Below are 22,758 nucleotides of genomic sequence, written 5' to 3' on the forward strand. Positions count from 1 at the left end.
CTTCAGCAAAAGCTCATACCTCATAGCCTCATCATTAAAGAGATTTCAGGTAATCAGGAGGTTCTTAATTTCTACACGTAACATTTAATATTTCAGATTCCATCGCTCTTATGCACAAAGTGGCAATGTTGTTTAATTAAGCATTTTTTTATAGCTATGCTCTGTATGTTTTATGTATGTGGAATTTATGTGGCTTTATTTTTAAGATCCTGAAGGTGGTTTTGAACTAGACTTTGAATAAGGACATTGACCTAGCGCAGTGGTCGGCAAACCATGGCTTTGGAGCCACATGTGGCTCTTTGGCCCCTTGAGTGTGGCTCTTCCACAAAATACCAATTGTGGGCACTTTGTGGTCGATGTGCAGAAGTCAGTTTTCGGCCGGGGCATGTCTATTTTGAAGAAGTGGCATTAGAATACTCAAGGGGCCAAAGAGCTGCATGTGTCTCGTGAGCCGAGGTTTGCTGACCACTGACCTAGTAGAAAAAAGACTAGTCTAGGAATAGGAACAACTGAATTACTTCCAAAAACTGGAGCAAGCTACTTAATTTATGTGTTCCTCCCTATTATTAGGTACAAGTAAGAATATCTACATTACTTACCTCACACAGCGGCTGTGAGGATACAATAAGGTGCTTTGCAAATGTAATTTACAAAATTGTACTGTTTCCAATTAGACTGATTTCCTTCCCCTAAAAATGAATATTCAACATGTTTACTATTTGAATCGTTTGACTATTTCTTAATCAGATATTCATGTTCAGCACTATTAAGTGAGAAAGGTGGGGACAGCGTTTTTAAGAGCTAGGAATACACCTGAAAATAGCAACCTGGAGGAGATGTTCTGATGGAAAGCCAGCACTGTCCTGGCAGGTTCAGTCATCACTCAGGCAGAGAGAACACGTGAGTCCTCACCTGTCTTCCTTTATTCTCGCCAGCAAGGGCTCCAGCCAGCCCACAGTACATTCACAGTGTGCATCCAGGAAAGTGATGACCTGCCCCGTGGAAGCAGCGGCTCCTCGAAGGCGGGCACGGATTAAGCCGGAGCGCTCTTCCATTCTGATAATTTTTACTGGCACTTCTAAATTTTTCACATAATTCTCCAATGTCGACTTGAGAAAATCTGTAACGTGCAATAAAAACTTATCAGGAAGTTTTGAAACTGTTTTAAGACACCGTAGTGATACCACTGCCCAGATGAAAACTCAACACACAGAAATGGTGGTGAACTCCTGTGAACATTTTTTTGCAGTGGGTGACATGAAGGATAGAGACTTCATGAGTACATTAATGTACAGTAATTAAAACCTGTCACTTGGCTGACAAAGATAAGGATAAAATAGAAAATTAACACGTCAAACTCTAATGGAGAAACTAAGCCATGCTGGCACATGCAGGCTCCTTCAGTAAGTTATTTTGCATTTACCTGAACTAAAAAAGAAAAAAGACAAGTATCATAAAGTCATATAAATATCCAATCATATGAGCAGTTGAGTTGGGGGGGAAAAGGAAGTCTTTTGAAAGTCATTCTGGCAGATTTCCTGGGTTAGTAACAACCCAATGGAATCATGCGAGGAACTGTAATAATTAGTTACTTGTCTCTAGAGCTGGGATTGCCTAGACACATTGATGGGAATGCACTGATGATGAGGGGTGGTTTCAGGGTTAGTATAATTACAAGGAAAATACAGATCATTTCCCAGCTGTCTTCTTGACCATAATAAGTGTTCTAACTTAAGAAAATATGTGAGAAAAACATTTATACCTCTCTCACTGGCATCATCTACCAAGATGACCTCAGAAAGTAAATAGTGTGGGGAACGGTTTATAACACTATAAACAGTTCGAAGGAGGGTGCTCCAAGCTTCATTATGAAACACAATAACTACACTTGTGTTTGGAAGTTCATCAGGATAGACCTTCGTCTTGCATCTGAAAAGGGGAAAAGAAGAAAGATATGTTAATAAATAATTCATTTTTTATTCTGATTGCTGGAATAAGAAAATATCCATGATAGCACAATTTTAGACTTCAAAGGTACCTTATTAAGGAAATATTTCATGCACATCCTCAATAATTTTCCTTTTTACAAATGCTGTGAGTAATCAGTTGGTATTTTGAAAATTAAATATGCACAATTACTAATATTTCATTTTAATTCCTGCAGGGAACCAAGCAGCATGATTTCCACTAGTCTAAGGAAGCTAAAATAACATTCTGAGACTATCAACAGGGAGACCAGGTACAACAGGGACAGCTGAATTCATTTAGTGGATGTAATTTTATTCATTGTTGAAAAAAGGACAATTATTGTATAAAGCTCAAAAAGTCATGAGAACACAGAAAAGGCATACATCCACAGAATTTTGAAGCATGTGAAACAGATTATTTTTCTATTCCAAAATCTAGCCATGCATGCTTTCCATTCTGCTTGAGAATGGCAGGAACCACGTCTCCTTTGTTGGAAAAGTTCAGGAGCCAGGATGTATTGTATAGATTCTCAATTAGGGCTACATAAACAAATCTGAGATCAGGACAGAGAATAGGCCACCAGCACTTCTCAAACTTTAATGGAAGTGGGGCTCTGTTAAAATGCACATTCTGGCTTGTCGGGCATGGCTCAGTGGTTGAGCATTGACCTATGACCCAGGAGGTCAGGGTTTGATTCCCAGTCAGGGCACATGCTGAGTTGAAGGTTCAATCCCCAGTGTGGGGCATAAAGAAGGCAGCCAATTAATTAATAGTATTATCTCTCATCATGGATGTTTCCATCTCTCTCTCCCTCTCCCTTCCTCTAAAATAAATTTAAAAATATTAAAAAGTAATAAAATAAAATGCACATTCTTATTCAACAGGTCTGGGTTATATAGCCATAGATTCTGTATTTTTAAGAAAACTTTCATGTTATTCAGATGCTGCTGGTGCCTGAAGCGCATCCATAATTGTTGTTACTATTAGAACTCGATGTCTTGAAAGAAAAAATTAACTTTGCTTTTGCAAAGCAACCCAGATTTTACTTTTCAGGCAATCAATTAAAAAAGGTACATTTGGATAAATAATATGCATACTGCTCTACTAGTATCAGAAGTTTAACATGCAGGTGTTTCTTACCCCCACGAACTTGTCAACATTCAGACATTTCTGTCATGTGATTTTACATCATCATTATAGAATTAAAAAAAAAAAAGTCCCTGGGTATCCATAGCGAGATTAAAGTTTATTTACCTTAATTATTTTTTCATATAAAATATTCTGAAGAGCTATGGAAATAAAATCATTCCACCAAATAAAATGAATCCAATATTTCTTGCCACTCATGAACAACTTAATACATGACACAAAACAAGCATTGTTATAATTAGTCTCATTCATGGGTGAATGCGAAAAAATCCAATAAAATGTGGGAGTTAAAAGCATATAATAAAACAAATACTGATTGTCTATCTACTGATAGTTTAACCTTCTTTTAAAGTAGTTTAAATTTCACCTGCTCAGTGAAGTCTCCTGCAATATAGCCAGACAAGAATGTACCTATACTTGAACTAAAAATTATATGCATATACATTTCCTTCATCATATATTTATTTGTAAAACATTAAACACCCATAATACATGATATTGGGCATACAAGAAAAGAAAAATGTAGTGCAAAAAGGTAGTTTGACTCATAGTCATCTCTTCCCATTCTGCCAGCAAGATTCAAGTAGTTTCTATGTGCTTCATCAACTAACTCGTAACCCCAGGCAGCTCAGCACTATATCAACTTAGAAAGTCATCCTGATAAGTAAGAATGGTTCTCTCCATGATTTCCCTCAACTCTCAATTCTTCAGCCTCATCACACCCCATCTCTTTCGGCATGCTAAGGAAAAAGGATGGTAAGAATCATCATCATCATCATCATCATCATCATCAATAAAGAAGTAAAACTGGAAATGCAGGCAGAAAGCAATCTAACAGTCAATGACAACTGGCTTTAACCCAAGGATAATAGGCTATAAAGACTACTCAGTATCATTTATAATAAAGTGATGAAATTTAAATCAATTTTTGTACACTATATTAGATGCCAACAAAGAAAATATGAATGACATGTTAATATAGATCATTTAAAAGGTCAAAATAAAAAGCAGACACTTGGATCTACCTTCCTAAACTATTCATATCATCTTCTATTTGTGGTTAAAAAATGCACTCACAAATGTTAACTTTTTATTCATAATATGTGACAAAGCTATATTGACCTAATTTATTATTAATGCAGCTATTATGTATACTTACAGAACCTTTACACTATCATTATTAAATATAGCATAAACATAAAATATGGACAATGTTTTTATTAATTATTCCTCTTGTTCCCATGTGAAGTTATTTATCAAAGAAAACTTTGTATAACAATAAAAATTATAGAATAATTCTTAAGTTATACACATCAATCATTTTCTATGTCAGTTTATCTAATTACCTCAAGTGCAATGGTATATATGCATCAGCAAGAGCTAGGATAATCATTGTTTCTGATAGATTTGTGTTACACTGAACTGGTATTATTGCCTGTATTTCATCAAAGCTATTCTTTCACCTATGGTAAGGTACACCCTAATTTTAGGTACCACTAAAAAATGAAAAAATAATTATTCTTTTCAAATAAACTGTGACATAATGTTTATTATCACTAGAATCTACTTAACACTTAAATAAAGCTTATACCATAGAATAATCTTTTAAAATGGTTTGGGCATTGATTTTTAATATATGTTTTATTGATTTCAGAGAGAGGAAGGGAGAGAGAGGATAGAACATCAATGATAAGAGAGAATCATTGATCAGCTACATCCTGCATGCCCCCAAGATTAAGCCTGCAAGCTGGACATGTACTCTGACCGGGAATCAAACTGTGACCTCCTGGATCATAGGTCAATGCTCAATCACTGAGCAACACCAGCAGGGCTGGACATAAATTTCTATGAATATTGTCATTATTGCTAATGAATCAGTAACAACAGTAATCTATGTTTCTGCTTCTATTTTGTTTGTTGAATTATTTTGCTCATTAGATTCCACATATAAGTAAGATCATATGGTATTTGTCTTTCTCTGACTGGCTTTTTTCACTTAGCATAATGTTCTCTAGGTGTATTCCTGATGTCATAAAAGGTAAGAAAGATTCCCTTCTCTTTTATTGTCATGTAATATTCCATTGTGTAAATGTACCACAGCTTTTTAAGCCATTTATCTACTGATGGGCACTTTGGCTGTTTCCAAATTTTGGCTAATTGTAAATAATGCTTCAATGAACAATGGGGTGCATATATTCTTTCAAATTAGTGTTCTGGTTTCTTTGGATAGATTCCCAGAAGTGGGATCACTAGATGGCAAACAACTTCTTCTTTGTAATATTACAAGAACAACTTCAACACTATTCACCTCAAAAGGTGGTTCCGTTTTTACTTTTTGGAGGAAACTCCATAGTGTTGTTTTTTTGTTTTTTTTACAGTGGCTGTACCAGTCTGCATTCTCATCCCAAAGAGGACATACAGATGGCCAATAGACATTTGAAAAGACACTCAACGTCATGGCCATTAATCATCTGCCATCTATTCTAAGGGTTTTCTCTTTGCTTTAGGTTGTATTGCTTAACATATGAAAGACATCATTAGCACTTATCTCAATAACAAAATATGAAATCAGCTTCATGTTTTTTGTGTATCTTCCTTGGTACTGTAAAGTGTTTTCAAACTTTAAAGTGTGAAGGAATTAAATTGGAATCCTGAGAAAATGCAGATTGTGATTTGGTAGGTCTGGGATTGGCCCAAGTTTCTGTATTTCTAATAAGATCTCTAGTGATATTCCCTCTGTTGATCCCTGATAGACATGATAAGAAGCAAAGTTATATAAATCAGTCAGCTATTGACTAGCAAGAAAATACAGAATTGTTCTAACAATAAATATTTGCTTCATCATAGAATTTTACTTCTTGTTGTGATCTCCTTACCTTTCTTTTCAGACAATAACTTTTCCCCCCAACAGAATCTTATTGTCATCTATCTGAAGAAATGTCAGATGACAATTCTACATATGTAGTATAATCAGCACACAAAACTTCATTGAAGCATGACTATATGAACAGCCACGGCCATGTTCACACAGCTTAAAATATAGTCGCTACATAACAACTGCCAAATGGTAGACAATGATTGCAACTAACCATCGACTATAAAACTATTCAAAATGCATATCTTAGAACAGGTGAATATAATTTTTTGTTTAGTACAGAAAAAGTACTTACCATGTTGTTTAGTGTTTTGTTTTGTTTTTTAATATATTTAGTTTCTAAGCTCATAGAGTTTGAAACTCTAATACTCTCTTCTCCCTGACAGATGGCAAACAACTTCTTCTTTGTAATATTACAAGAATAACTTCAACACTATTCACCTCAGGTTTTATATATTTTACATGATAAGAATAAAGTATATAATCTAGAATCAGTGTTAGATATTACTTGATCTCCAAATGTTGGAATTGGAAAGGGTTTTCAAAGCTAAAGAATTCCAATCTTGATTTCATAGAATACAAGTCTCAAGTCTGAGAGCTAGTTCAATATTCTGGGTCATAAATTAATAATAATGATAATAATGAAGTAATATATTATTTAATACTAGTAACAGTAATGCTTTCTTTCCCAGGGTGTATGCTATATTAAACATTTACTGGTGTCTGAAAAATTAGAAAAAAACCACACATTTAAATCATACAAAAATATAACTTAATCTTACACTCAAAAAAAATATATAAATATATATATAATGAAATAGAGAAATAAGCCCGGCCAGCATGACTCTGTGGTTGAGTATCGACCTAAGAGCCAGGAGGTCATGACTCAAATTCTGGCCAGGGCTTATGCCCAGGTTGCAGGCTAGCTCCCCATTCGGGGTGTGCAGGAGGCAGCCGATTAATGATTCTCTCTCAACATTGATATTTCTATCTCTTTCCCTGTTCTTTCCTCTCTGAAATCAATTTTTTAAAAAAGAGAGAGAAATAACGTTTCCCCAAGTATCATTTCATTAAAACTGAGCATAAAAAATCAACTTTCATTAAAATTATGTACATACAGACCAAATACTCTTTTAGCACTCTGTTTTATCAAGAGATTAATTTTTCTCTTATATAAACATATAAATGAGATGGACAAATTGACATTCTGGTGGGAGCACAATGAGAGTAAAAGTAGCAGACTGCACTAGCAATTTTCATCAATTTGGAAGGAGTAGTTGATGCCTACTAGTCCAATTAAGTTCCTGAAATCTGGTATTCTAGGAAAATCGTAAGTATTATCATAGCAATATTTCATATTTACACCATAGTATGACATGCTAAATCTCTAATGCTTGAAGTGAAAGTTTATTTCCTTTTAATTCTGTAATGATATATTTGTGACACTTAATTTGGCTGCAATTAGAATCATCCTATGAGCTTAAAAAAACAAAAACATTGATGTGTGAATTTCAGCAACAGAGATTATGATTTCAGTGTCTGGGTTGGTCATGTGTAATGGGATTTTAAAATATATCTCCCTCGGGGATTTGAATGTTTGAATGTACAGCCAAAATTGGAAACTGTTACCAAAAGTTAATGAACAGATATTCTGGATTTTACAAAAAAAATAATAACATTTTTTTATGTAAGTATATTATATATAAATATATTTATATACCTACATATATATCAATATATATGTAGGTATATAAAGAAAACCTTTTTGCTTACATCAACATTATAAAATAATATACATAAGGTTAATATCTGTTTATGTTTATAGCAGATTAAATGAATGTCATATTTTCCTATAATTATAAACCCTGGATTCAGAAAGTCTTCTCTACTTAATTTACAATCTCTTCTGTCACATGTCAGTCAGGCCTTCTCTGTATCAGCTGTTGATTTATAAATATATGACAAATAAATCCACCCATTCTCTTTTCAAGAAGATATAGGGATGGAATCACGTTTCCTATGTCTGGAACATGAAAATACAGTGATATAGTGTACCTAATTTACCACCTTTCCCTTTGGTTACGTACATATTACAGGAATACAGACTATTACAGTTTAATTTTATCCTTTTTAGAACCATACTATTGTTTTCAGATAAGCTACTGAATATAATATGCCACATCATAAAAAGAAAAATGGACAAAAAGATTCATAATTACACAGTGGTTTAGTTAGACATAATCCATTTAAGACTACAAACAAAGGCTGTCAACACTGTAGTTTGATGACTTGTTGGATTGTTGTTCAGTGAGTTAGTGGTTAACTTTTATCACCTCAATCAAAGAAGATTAATAACAATAATTAAAAATATTTACAATACAAGTCCTCTATAACCTTCTTATTATTAAAATCTATAGGAATTGCACTGAATGTTGCAGAATTACGCATGGCTTCTGTTTCCAAATCATTAACATTCATATGTACAGAGAGAAATTTCATCATTTTCCAATACATCCATGCAAAGAAGACTTTGGCAACAGGAAACTGGTTCTTTCATAATCATTAAACAGCTTGGGGTCTCATAAAAATGAAGCATTTAATTTTGTGTGTGGGTTTCTATATATTGATTTCTATTTACATTTTATTAAACCTTTCAAAAATAAGTTCCAATAAGTTATAATTGCTTCCATAATTCATTTTTTAAAAATCAGATTTTATCCATCTTTCCCAAACAACTTTACTTTAAAATCCAGGTAGACCCTGTATTCATCCTTGGCCAATTTGCTACTAAAGCCACTCATTGCTACTTCTGTTTTCTTCTACGTATTTGGGTGGGTGGGTGAGGCGGGAGAATTATTGGGCTGGTGATGTGCTTCCAAGACTCTCTTGCTTGTTGGCTTCTGTCTGAAATATGCCACAAGGATCTCAGAGAGAGATTAACAAACTGGAGGAAAGAGAACCGGGGAGCCAGGTAATTTCTCTATTGTTCCCTAACCCCACAAAGAGTGATTCTGCCTCCTTTCACAATTCTATAGCGCATACATGCCTCAATCTTTATAGCCTTATTTTACTCTTTCATAATCAATCTATCTTATCCAATGGACTAAGGGATTCTTTAAAAGAAGAAAGAAGATTAATCTTATTTATCTCTGCCTCTCCAAGATCTAGCATTCTGCATGTCACGAAATATATTTAATAAGGAGTTGAGAAATATAACTTCACAGTCAGGCTATTGTATGAATCATCAGATCAACTTCCCAGTGGTAACTCTGCTTTGTTATTATCTGAACTAGAGGTGTAGAAACACTACATTTTCCACTTTCTTTTTTTTCATGTCTTCAGTTGGGTTTGTTATTTAGTCTTCTAGGCCCAGGGCAAATAAATGAGTTAGGGATCGGAACAGGACAGAGTGTAAGAAAATCGGTCTAGGAATTATTCTATTATAACATCACTCAAACCTAAGTAACATCACTCCTATTCACACATACTGGAGCAAGTTCTCTGTCTGGAAAACCTATGTGTGCCCCTCAGTTCTGCCCTTTAGGATCTGACAACAGACTCTTTAAAAAAATATATATATACATATATATATGTGTGTATATATATATATATATATATATATATATATATATATTATTGATTTCTTACAGAGAGGAAGAGAGAGGGATAGAGAGTTAGAAACATTGATGAGAGAGAATCATTGATCAGCTGCTTCCTGCACACCCCCTATTGGGGATGTGCCACAACCAAGGTACATGCCCTTGACTGGAATCAAACCTGGGACCTTTCAGTCCGCAGGCCGAAGCTCTATCCACTGAGCCAAATTGGTTTTGGCAACAGACTCATTTTAAGGTTCAGTTTTATCATCACCTAAATTTGGGTAACACTGCTGCCATACCTACTTTAGATGAACTTTGAGGAAAACAAACAAAATTATAAAGGAATTGTGTGAAATTCACTTATCATCACACTATCCTTTTATTATGAAACACTATATAAAATACAGATAAGGTTCATATGTTATTTGGGTCCACCTTGCTTCTGCTAGGATTCTGACCATGGCCATGTTCTAATAATTTGTCTCTGATACTTAGTTCCTGTGGTCAGGTTTCCACTGTATTCTTCACTTCCAAAGCAGTTTCAATAATAGATGTGGCGTCTAGACCTTCCTGGCTTAAGAACTGCTTTACTTGTTTGTCCAAGGTAGCAATGTGGAACAAAAGTCCATCATCTTTTCTTTGTAGTCCTTCTAAATCATTTATTGCCCTAATCTAAAATTTCTTTGGCTGGCTGTGGCTGCCCACTATTAAATCTTCCTTCTTGCTTACCTTAGTCTCTGCTTATTATTTTCTGCTGGAGGAGCTCAGAGAATGATGTTCTGTCCGCCTGCTGAGGTCTTTGCTTCTTGCCCTGCCTTGAATATCCATAAGCTCTCTACTTACTAACCAAAGCTGGGACTGCCCACCACTACTTGCTTCCTGTGGGTTATTATCAAACCTTGATTTCTCAGCCAGAGCTAGGCCCAATCCTCCAGCATTCAAACCCTGATTTAAGAAATATATATATATATATATATATATATATATATATATATATATATATATGGCTAAGTGACTGGCCAACACTGACCAACACAGGGTAGACACTTAGTGCAGAGAGCTGCCAAGTGACAACTTTGCAGAGGGCCCTCTCACACTCTCAGGGGATGTCAGACTGCTGGTTTTGGCCCTCTCACACCCTCGGGGGATGTCAGACTGCTGGTTTTGGCCCAATTCCCACAGGCTAGGCTGAGGGACCCCACTGGTGCACAAATCTGTGCACCAGCCTTCAATAACATAATAAGAAAGCTAGTACTAAGTGGCAAACATTTATTGAACTCTTCATTATATTATATATTTTTGTACTATATTCATTGTACTATATAGTCATTGTAATATATATATATATATTATATTATATTATATTATATATACATGTATTCATTATACTATATATTTTATATGGGCCAGCCCATTTGAGCCTCAGTGGTTAATTATCAGGACTATGACAATGCTATTCTATATAATAAAAGCCTAATATGCTAAGTATCTGGTTATCCATTCAACCAATCAAAGCATAATATGTTAATGATATGCTAAGGCTGCTCAACTGCTCATTATTATATGCATTGACCACCAGGGGGAAGAAAATCAACCAGTTGGCCAGTCACTATGACATATATTGACCACCAGGGGCCAGACACTTTGACCAGTAGGCTAGCTTACTGCTGGGGTCCAGCTGATCGGGACTGAGTTAGATGGGCTGGACATACCCTGGAGCCCTCCTATGGTCCCTCCCGGTCCCTATTGTGTACTGGTGGGGTCCTGCAGCCTGGCCTGCACCCTCTCACAATTCAGGACTCTTGGAGGGATGTCAGAGAGCCAGTTTTGGCCCAATCCCACAAGCCAGGTTGAGGGACCCTATTGATGCAGGAATTTGTGCACTGAGCCTCTGGTAAACTTATAAATAGCTTTAATGTATGCTTTCAGAACTTCCAATCTACACATAAATTGCTCAAAACAATATATCTTAACGAGACAAACTTCTTGCTTATCAATTCACCTCAAGACTCCAACCTCATTCTACTCACCAATCCTAAATTATTCCATCATATACTTGATTAATCCCAATAAAATTTTTATGTTGAAAAACCAGTCATAAACCACTTAGACCTAGACCCCAATCTCTATAAACATCCACCTATATAAATAGCCTCCTTCTAGAACTGACAAGCTGGTGGTTATTCTGGTGGACTTTTGTGAAGTAAGCAGTTGATAATCCTTGTAATATTCCTTATGAACTAGTTATGTTATTATACCCATTTGATAAATAAAGATCTTGCTATTCAGATCAGTTAAGTAGCTTGCTTCTAAGTGAGGAAGCTAGATTTCAAAAGCTGCAGTTCTATCTGGTTCTTTGCCTCTTAAGAATTCCTAGACATTATTTGTTATGGAGAATTCCTAGCCAAGGAATCCGGAGAGGCAGGCAGGAGCCTGAAGACATGCAATCCCAGGAAACAAAGTCTAACTGCTTTGAATTAGAAGAGAGGAGCCTTTGCTTTGCTATAATAGGATGGGCTGGTACAGTAAAGGAGGTGAGGTACAGTAAAGAAAGGAATAAAAAGGTGTAGAGAGAGGTGATAAGCAAGCACAATGCTGAGAGTAGCCAGTGGACTTTCTTCAGTGTTGTGATAACTGGAGGATATTTTAAAGATGAGTTCTGTCTAAAGTTCATGTTGGACTACAATGTTGTAAGGCAGTCCCAACTCTCCTATTGTTCATCAAGTCTGCCCTACTCTCAAATGCACTGCACTAGTGGTTGCATGACTATGTCTCTAATTTTAGAAAGAAGCCAGGTTTAGTATTTGGATTGCTTTATGAGAAATGGACAAAGCAGTGACAAAATCAATTACTAAAAAATCCTAAGTCCACTGAGGAAGTTGAATAAATTTTATTGTAGGAAGAGCTCTGGACTTCATCAGATAATTCCTTTGGGCTTTAAACTGACCTCATCTTGAATAGACTGAGTACACTCAGCTGACATCTGGTTTATATTAAAAACTAAAACATCATAGATGTAATTTCTACCAAATAAATGGCAATCATATAGTCCCATTGGAGTTATTTCCATGATGTCAACAGTTATTAAACAATCTTTTTTAAGGCATAAAAATAAGTACGATACAAGCAAATTATATATTCTTTCTATTGTGAAGAACCGTCCTGTATTTAGAAATTAACGATGTAAATCAACTTTGTAGCTAAAAGTAAAAGAATGACATTCAAGTAAATGCTGTGACCTTTGTTGTTTTGTAACACAAGGCTATGAGCTTATTCCCTTTCTGTGAGTGACCTCTGAATGTAACTAATTCATGAAAGAGTTAAGAAAGTATATAACAATGAGTTGTCTAAAATAAATGTGTTTATTGAATGTGATAACTGTAGTGGAAGTATTTTGCAACAAAATTACTCACTACATTTATACATTTAAATTCTTACATTTGTTAGTGGAAAAAAAAACTAACACTAAATTTTTTTATCAGTAATTCTGGAATCTGGACCAGGCTTTGCTTCTGCCTTCATTGATAGGCTTATCCAAGTCAGTTCATCATCCTTAGCCTCAAGTTTGTTTTTTCTGTGTTTTTTAAAATATATTTTTACTGATTTCAGAAGGAAGGGAGAGGGAGAGATAGAAACAAAAATGATAAGAGAGAATCATTGATCAGCTGACTCTTGCATGTCTCCTGCTGGGGATTGAGTTTGCAACCTGGGCATGTGACCTAACCAAAAATCAAAGCATGACACCCTGCTTCATTGGTTGACATTTAACCAGAGTCACACCAGCCAGAGGGCTCTCATGTGTTTCACCTCTCCAAGATAATGAAGCCACCAGCCACATAGGTTCAAAGCCAGAAACTTAGATGCTAACATTATGATGGTGATTTCAATATGAGTCACAGAATCCTGATAATGCCTCCTTTAGTATCTTTCTTATTCTTCCCTTCTGTATCCTCTTTGTAGACCAACCGCCTCTTCTTTAAGTTATGTCATGGAGTCAATACAGTGGTGCATTTGTAGAACATTTTTGATGCCAAAAGTATAACTTCCTCAGTGGAGACCTAAGTGAAGATCCAAACAGCCTCTCCTTTATTAAAATGTTTCCAATGGCTCTTCATTGCCTACAGCTGTAATCCAAAGGCTCCTCCTGATACAGCTCAGCACCACTCATGTAATCTTCTCCTCTCAGTGGCATTTAACTTTTCAACAATATTGAACATCTCAAAGTCCCTGCAGGAAACAAAGCTCTCTCTCACACAGGTATCTCTCTCTATCTCTGAATTCCTCCTGTTTGGAATGCTTTCTTCCCTGAATAACACACTTATCCTTCCTGGTAAGGCTCAATCAACCTTCCCTATGAAATCAAATTTTCTCCAAGGATAGTCAACTGTTCACTTTCCTAAACTTCAGTATGTCTTATATATTTATTTTAATAAATGCTGTAACCATCTAGCTATAGATGTCTTTGAATATTAAGTCTTTGTTTACAACAGTCCTCCCTTTCCCACGACTTCACTTTGTGCGGTTTCCGTTACCCATCGTTAACCGCTGCCTGAAAATATTAAATGGACAATTTCAGAAATAAACAATTCATAAGGTTTAAATTGCACACTCAAGTAGTATGATGAAATCTCTCACCATGCAGCTCATTCCTGACTCAGCCGTGAATCATCCCTACATCCAGCTCATTCATGCTGTATACACTCCCTGCCCGTTAGTCACATAGTAGTCCTCTCGGTTATCAAATTGACTGTAGCAGTATCACAGGGCTTGTGTCCAAGTAAATCTTACTTGCCTTAATAATTACCCCAGAGCAGAAGAGCAGTGATGTATGTTAGCAATTTGGATATGCCAAATAGAAGCCATAAAGTACTTTCTTTTGTATATATGGGGGGAGGAAGGTGGTAGGCATAGTACTTTCTGTGGTTTCTGGCATCCACTGGAGGTCTTAGAAGATGATCTCTTGGATAATTGGGACTACTGTACTCATAAAATATATATATATATATATACACACACACACACACACACACACACACTGAGCAACATGTCGATTATGAATCATGCATTCTTGAGGGAAGATGGAATTATAGATAAATAAAAGGAAGTTCAAACTGGTCAAGTGAAGTTCTGTCTCTGGAGAGAATTGTTATTGATAATGCTTTTAGAGTAAAAGTCTATGTCAAGAATAGCCTGGTGCTGGTCAGGGGCGAAAGCATTGCCAGGTGGTGCCTAAACAAGCAAAATAAAAATATAGTAGAAGAAAATTGATGATATTTGTGGGGCCTAGTATCAGATAAAGGGACCAACTCCAGATGATGAATTCAGAAATAGAACAACACAGTACCTGTATGTTCAGAGAGAGAAAATACTTCACTCATGAAGACACTAGGCTTCTGCTTTTATTAGGGCCAAGATACTGATATGTAAGCTCAGAAAACAGTTCATGAATCAGGTATAACATAGGAGCTCGATCATAGGATCAATATGTTAACTGAGAGAGGCAGTAGGATCAAGCAAGATATGAATGGGCTTGTTGAACTAGAATCAGGGCCATCATACAACTATACTGTCCTTTGTGTGATTAGAAAAATACATCCCTTCTGAACAGTGGAGTCTTGCCATACAGACTTAAAAGCATATTAGACCTTTATGCCCAAAAAAAAAGCCTTCTTTCTTCCAGTGAGAAATAGCCACTCAGCAAAGTGCACAGCCTCATAAGCAAGAGCACCCACTCAGCCCTTCAGCTGGATGTCTTTGTGCTGCACACACTCCAGACAACTCTACAGGGATGCCCTAAGCCTAGACACCACTGAATTATCCTGGATATAAAGATTACTCGCTCTGTTTCCAGAGGCACCGCTTCATCTTTAGATTAAGCACTGGGGATATGGCCCTAGACAGTTTGGCTCAGTGGCCCTTCAAATCTGGTCCAGGGTATTCCTTTGCAGGATGCTTCCCTGACTCCGGTCAGGTGTGTGCGGGAGATAACCAATCACATTCCTTCCACTCTCTCTAAAAATGAGTGGAAAAATATCCTCGGGTGAGGATTAACAAAAAAACAAACAAACAGACAAACAAACAAAGAATTGGGGATAGAATGAATAGTGGGGAAAAACTTAGGCAGGTCATTACACTTCATTGGAATGTGGTCAATGTGAAGAGTCTGTGTATGGAGTAAAGTATGTGGGCTATCCGAGAATTTAGTGTGTGTTTTCTTTTTTACTTTGGCACAGACAATGTTTTAGTTTTGTTTACTATAAAGCATTATATATCTACATATCCACCTATAACTATATTTTTCTAAAATCATTATATATAAATCAATATAGATTATACTCAATAATATGCTGAAATTAAATATCATACATTTTTGACATTAAAGAAATGCTACAGGGAAAATTACACCTTGTTTTCTATGGTATAAAACTTAAATACCATATATGATAGATAGATAGATAGATATTATATATATATTATATATATATTAAAACCATAAATAATAACACCTTGTTCATGTGATATAAAACTTAAATACCATATATGATATATATATATAATCCATAAATAATAACAAAATTAAAATCAAAGTCTCATGTATAAAATAAGTGAAGAAATTAAAGCATAGAAATCAATTTGCACTAACTACTAAAATAAAAATTTTAAAATAACAAAGAGTAATAACAAGATTTAATTGCTGCTGAATTAAGTAATAGTTAAGACTGTATGAATCATAAATTCCTCTTTTCTCCACACCCAGTTAATTAATAAAAAATACTTTTTTATCTCCACATTAGTTTCCACTGAGTACAGATAGGAAGGGAAGTGGTGGTGGGAGGAGAGGAGAGAGCAAGAGCGAGAGCGAGAGAGAGGAGAAAGAGAGAATCACTGACGTGTGACAGACACATCCAAATGACTAACCCAGCCTCACTATCAGCACTAGGACAGTCATTTGAGATGTTACTTTTATCATATATTAAACTTCCACTTATTCCTACATTTATCTTTGTACTTTTTGTTTCATTCTATTTGCATCTTTATCTATGGCCCACTATTAAGCTGTTTTAATTATAGAGCTATGTTTTAATGTCTGGTAGGATTAGTTCCCTCTTGTAGTTCTGTCATGTTGCTTCCCTTGTTATTCTGTCATGTTTATTTCTCCTATGAGGCCCTCTACCCATATTACTTTAATGAATTTCAAACTCCTCAATATATTTTGCATCATGCTTATTAACTAGAATTTGATCTTAAGTCCATTTTTCTTTTAATGTAAAACTTAAATACAATGAAATGCACAAATATTAAGTGTGCATTTCCTAAGCTTTGTTAAGTGCTGACATCTGTGTAGCCTAAACTCCTATTAAGATATAAAACATTATCAGAACTGCAAAAAATTTATTTGCAATAAAGTTTTTGCCCACAAATCAAATTCACTTTGTGTGGTTTCCGTTACCCATCATTAACCGCTGCCTGAAAATGCTCTTTTTTTAAACTTGTCTGCTCTTTTTAACCATATAAGTATTTTGCCCTGATAACATATAGTATATATTTCATTCTCTCTATCCCTCTCTCACTATACATACACAGAACAGTGTAAACTTCTCTTTTTACCTAAAATATATAAAGAACAACCTTATTCTGGAGCATTTTCTGAATTTTAATGAATAACTGAAGTCAATGCAATCTCTATGTGTCAACTCAGCCCTTCCTATCATGAACACTTCATGAATGCCCTGAGTCTCAAATGTTATTGCTAAATGTAACATCGAACATCATGCTTCAGTGACCGCATGTAATATCAAAATGTCAAATGCATCTGTTCTTCATTTCAATGTAATGCTAGTTAAGAGCAGCCATTATTATTGAAGAATGAGAATCTAGGTGATAAATACTTTTACCTGTACTAAGACAATTTCCAAATGATTTATTAAAAATTAAGTAATGAATTCCAGCAAAGTAGAGCAACTACCCATCTATAATTACATAATGAAGAGAAATAGTGAATATAATTACTTCCAAATAGATTTAGTATCTGCACAGCAGACTTTGCATAGTGCTGATATCTAGTGTATTGGGCTGTCTAAAACATGGTACGTGATTAGTTAATTTATTTTTTTATTTTTTTAAAATTCTAACCTGAGTATATTTTTTCCATTGATATTTTTAGAGGGAGTAAAAAGGAGGGAGAAGGAGAGAGAGGGGGGGGGAGAAATCTATGTGAGAGAAACACATCAGTTGGTTGCCTCCTGGACAAACCCTGAACTGGGAGGCCAGGAATGAAGTCTGCAACTGAGGTAAGTGCCCTTGACCTGGAATTAAACCCATGATCCTTCAGTCAAGGGCTGAGATAAACCAGCCTGGGTTGTTTACTTAATTTCTTTATTAAAATTTTTAGATCTTTATTTTAAAAATCTGAAAAATAATTTGAATATCAGTATAATGGCTTTCCCTTTTAACTCATATTTAAGATTTAAGACAACCTGATTAAATACTTAAATGGGGAGCCAGGCCAGCGTGACTCAGTGGTTAAGTACCCATCTATGAACCAGGAGGTTGGGTTCAATTCCCAGTCATGGCACATGCCCTGGTTGTGGGCTCAATCCCCAGTAGGGGGTGTGAGGAGGCAGTTAATCAATGATTCTCTCTCTCTCATCATTGATGTTTCTATCTCTCTCTCCCTCTCCCTTCCTCTCTGAAATAAATAAAAACAAACAATAAATACTTAAATGTGGAGACTTTTGTAAGTTTTATATGCTAAGTAAATTTTAAATGTTACCTTCAAATAAATTAACTAAAAACTATAGTTTTTGATTTAACAAATCCATACTTAATCAATTATTTCTTTGCTACATATAAGCTCTGGACTAGACCTGGACAAATCTCTTAATTTAGTGTTCATTATGACTTATTTAAGCAACATGTTCTTTGTCCTTTCACCCTGTTTAAATAAAGTGACATTGAGAGAGAGAGAGAGAGAGAGAGAGAGAGAGAGAGAGAGAGAGAGAGAGAGAACTGTTTGCCTCTCTCTCCTGTACATGCCCACAGCTTCTACCACTTCATGATACTCACTTGCCAATCCAACCTACTCCATGCACTTCCACTTGCTGAACCAGTCTGTGCTTGGGGACAGCATATGTGCATTAACTCTTTTTTTTTTAATTTCTCTTCCTGAGAGATAACCACCTTGGGTAGGTTTAGCATCTATTTTCTCATTGCAACCCCTGTTTCATTAGTTTCCAGATGGCTTAGGTTTCTGGTACCAGCATTGTAACTTATTCCCTGGACAGTTAACCCAATTTCCTTTCTGTAGAATTATGTCCACAGAGACATTCGGTGCAGTGATGTGGGGAGAAGAGGTGAAAGCTGGCATAGAGGAAGGGGAAATTACAGATATCGGCTATGGCACATACTAAGAAACCAGGACCCTTAAGACACCATGCTTCTTGCCACCATGGACAAAGTTATGTGTGAGTATACATTTTCTATTCCCTTATTTTACACTCTATGTATAATAATATCCATAGAATCACAGAGAAGGGAGGTGCTTTACAGACCAATTAATGCCTTTACTTTTATGAATGGGAAAATTGATCAACATAGAAAATAACCTGACAAAAGTCTCACAAATACCTGGTAGCTTTGTTGTGAGCCGAATCTAGGTCACTGAATGCCCTGAATGTGACCTTGCCTCCTCAGTGTGTCCAGAAACTATTAGGGGATATTTCCCTATAAAAGACAAATGCTTACACATTTCATCTCTTATGAAGCATACAACAATAAATCAAAACCAAAAGGAACAGGCCAGGTCTTTCAGTGCTTTATTAAAAATCATTTTAGGGATTAATGGAATACAAGGTACTTTTTTTTTCATTTTCATATAGTCTGTCCTTATCTTTCCCCCTTATTATTAAAACTCCTTTCATCTTTCATGATGTTGTCTGTTAGATATGCAGTTCCATTGAGACAACAGTACTAATGAGAAAAGCTGTGAAATGTTTCTTTTTTGACCAATAATTTATATAACTCACTGTAGAATTAATGATAGCACTGTTTGGGAGATTTTAATGTATCTAGAGTAAATATTTGATTTAACTAATGTTTTCTATATAGGATTTATAGACCTAATGCTTTATTTTCTAGGGAGAGTGGGATAAACCTATACATTACAAAGGAAGCAAGCAAGAATAGATTAAATGTATATAGAGAATAGTGGAGAAAAAGGATTAAAATAGTAATGCTCCTGAGGTACTAAAAAAAAGAAGTCACACATGGTATTTTAAATGTTTCTCAATACAACAAACACTACTTGAATTGAGACAATTATACAGGAAATGCAAACTATTATGGGAAAACACTGGGGAGAGTCCGTCTTGGAGAACTACAGTAATGTGACCTCTTAGGAAAGAGGAAAGACACTGAGTGCTCTACTTCAAACACTAATGAGAAAGCATAACAAAGGACTTTCTAAAATAAGAAAAACAAGAGATGTTTTTAGCCAGAACATAGAACTAACTTCATTTTCATGTCGATCTTCGTGTTCTTAAAGAGAATGTTTCCATGTCAGAAGAAAGGTTTCACAAGTAGTGAATAGAGCTAGTGTCTGAACTGTAAGCCCTTTTTCCACATGCTGCAGGAAGAAATGAGTTATCACTGGAATCAGTTATTAAAAACCACACATATTGTAGAATTGCTTGTCATTCTCCAAGGAGAAATGACTGCAGCTGTGATTATCATATTGTTACATACTAAGGTCAGTCCTCTCTGAGACCTCGAATGGTACATTATGGATTCCAATGTTAGAAAACAAAGTCAAACTCAAGCCAACCATCTAAAGAAGTACTTACCTGCAAAACAAAATAGTTCAATTAGGTGAAATACTAAGTCAAAGAGTTAATTTTCATAAAATCTTAATATAAAAAAGGCACTAGTTTTGAACATAGTGATGAGAATGATTCAGTCTTGACTACTTATATTAGAACTTGCTTTATTATTGTCATTAACACACACACACACACACACATACACACACACATATATGTACACACACATATATATTCACACATATAATTTTAAGATCTGAGATAAAGAAATGAACTAAAACTAATTTAAGAGTTTGATATCTGGAAGAAATTATTTTTGAGTAATTTAGAGAATATAAGTACTGGAAAGTAGATAATTCGTTTCTTTGATAAATCATCAAGTAACTAATTTCTTTTCAGTTTTTTGAGCTCCAAGATTCTTACTAAGCCTAATAATTTCTTTAGATTTCTTATTCTACTTTGTAATCACTACAAATTATCTCAAGTTTTCTTTTAACTATACATTCAAAATTTTCATTTATGGCTGATTTATAACATTTATTCTTGGAATGTATTCATTCATGGGGGAACTGTTGAGTCTACATGACTCAGAAAGTTAATGAAGTGGACAGAGGCAGATGTACTATAAAGAAGCTTAAACATCTGTATCTAATTTTATAATCATCTGTATCTAATTTTATAATTAAAATTTTATTATTTTTCTTAAAGAAAACACCGAATTAGTTTAAGTTTCAAGTCTCACCATCCCAGATCTGCCCTGAAGGTTGAGTATGCTGTAAGTGAGACATTTCCTCATTCCTCAATTGTCAGAAATTAGCTTGCCAAGGGTCTTCTTGTCTCAGTGTGTGGGCATCTAGAAGTCATTATGCACACAGACTGAAGGTTTTAGCTCTAAGTTTTCAGCAAACCACAAACTCTGCTAGGAATTCTCACTTTCCAGGTGGGGAGTGGTATTCTTCTGCATCATCAGGGAACATGACACCTTCAGGGCCAGAGACCACAGAGCTATGTTGACACTTTGATAGCTCCAAATCCCAAAGCCATGGCCATCTGAAGACAGCTCAATTGGGAAGAGAACTGGGTGGATGGGGTTTAAGCTCATTATATGCAGAAACTGAAGTGGCTTATTTGTAAGATGATTTGAAATAATAAAAATGAACTTGAGTCATGCTAGTGGTGTACAATCTGACTCCAGGTTTCCAAGAATCACTATTAGAAATGAGCAATACCTTCAGAGAAACTGGTATGAGAGAGGCAAAAGAGAGATTATTCATCATTTTAGGTTAAGGGTTGACTTTGATAGATTAAAAATATATGGAAATCAAAAGATAAAATGTTTGATTTTGCAGCACTGGAGTTAGTCAAATGTTAAGCAGATAATGGGAAATCTTCAGCAGACAATTGATTGTTCACAAAATTTGTAATTAGAGATGAAAAAGAGTGTCAAGAGTGAATATGATAGGTAAAAGAGGAACTCATGGAGGAGCCTTGAAAAAAAAATGCAGAGAGAATTTAGATAAGTTAAGAGTTAAGATGATGTGATTTCAAGGAAGGCATAGTCAGTGGCGCTTAGAGAAGGATGGAAGACTCTGCTGAATTTCCCAGCACAGAGGCCCTCTGTGACCCCAGTGAGAGGAATTGCAAACTGGGGACAGGCACCAGATCACACTGGATGGAGTAATAAATTGGAGATATACAAGTAGAGACAGTCAGTGATGACTTTTTCTAGAAGTTTGTTCAGAAAAAAAGTGAGAAATAGTGCATCATCTGGAGGAGGTGTGAGGTCAAGAGAGGGCATATTTCCTGTATATAACTTTGCTTACCTGATTGTGTGATAGAAATAACTGAGGGGCGTTTATGCTGAGAAAAGAGTCAGGAGGAGAGGAAAGTCTGAAGACTGAAGAAACAAAAGTGATTGCTGTCACATTTCTATTTATGGCTGATAGTAGGAAATTTAGGGAATCACCTGTTCAAAACCTCTGAGTAAACTGAGTAAATATAATCCTGGCGGAATGTCAGTGTCCCAGGCTGACTATGAAGACTCACTCCACTGATGAAAGTCAGGGTGTTACCGGAAAGGGGACCTGGCTCTAAACAGATCTGCCTAGGGCCGGTAGGTAGAGGGTGGGTTCTTAATTTTGGGCAGGAAAATTTTCACCATACGAGTCCAGATGAATTTTAGAGGACATTTATTAAAGTTGAGGGCAGTGAAACAAGAATGAGCTGGGAAAATGAGCCTAGACTTTGGCTCACTAAAAAGGGGGCCTTGGGGACAGGATCAGGGGGGTTGCCTGGGATAAACTGCCACTGCCCATTGCTGCCCTGGTTGGAAGCCTCATGGGCTCCCATA

At 35.7% G+C, this 22,758-nt stretch overlaps 1 protein-coding gene across 3 annotated transcripts in view; it reads right to left on the reverse strand.

Moving 5' to 3' along the window:
• Nucleotides 1-22,758, reverse strand: part of GALNT13 (polypeptide N-acetylgalactosaminyltransferase 13) — a 446,823-nt gene that overhangs the window by 186,002 nt on the left and 238,063 nt on the right. For all 3 annotated transcript variants that reach the window (XM_045575393.1, XM_045575392.1, XM_036421744.2), the window contains exons 5-6: nt 1,763-1,929; nt 913-1,120 (exon numbers count right to left, since the gene is read on the reverse strand). In XM_045575393.1, coding sequence (XP_045431349.1) covers nt 913-1,120; nt 1,763-1,929 — 375 coding nt within the window. The remainder of the gene's footprint in view (nt 1-912; nt 1,121-1,762; nt 1,930-22,758) is intronic.

This window comes from Pipistrellus kuhlii, unplaced genomic scaffold (assembly GCF_014108245.1).
Source record: "Pipistrellus kuhlii isolate mPipKuh1 unplaced genomic scaffold, mPipKuh1.p scaffold_m20_p_7, whole genome shotgun sequence".
In the NCBI taxonomy this organism is placed as follows: Eukaryota; Metazoa; Chordata; class Mammalia; order Chiroptera; family Vespertilionidae; genus Pipistrellus; species Pipistrellus kuhlii.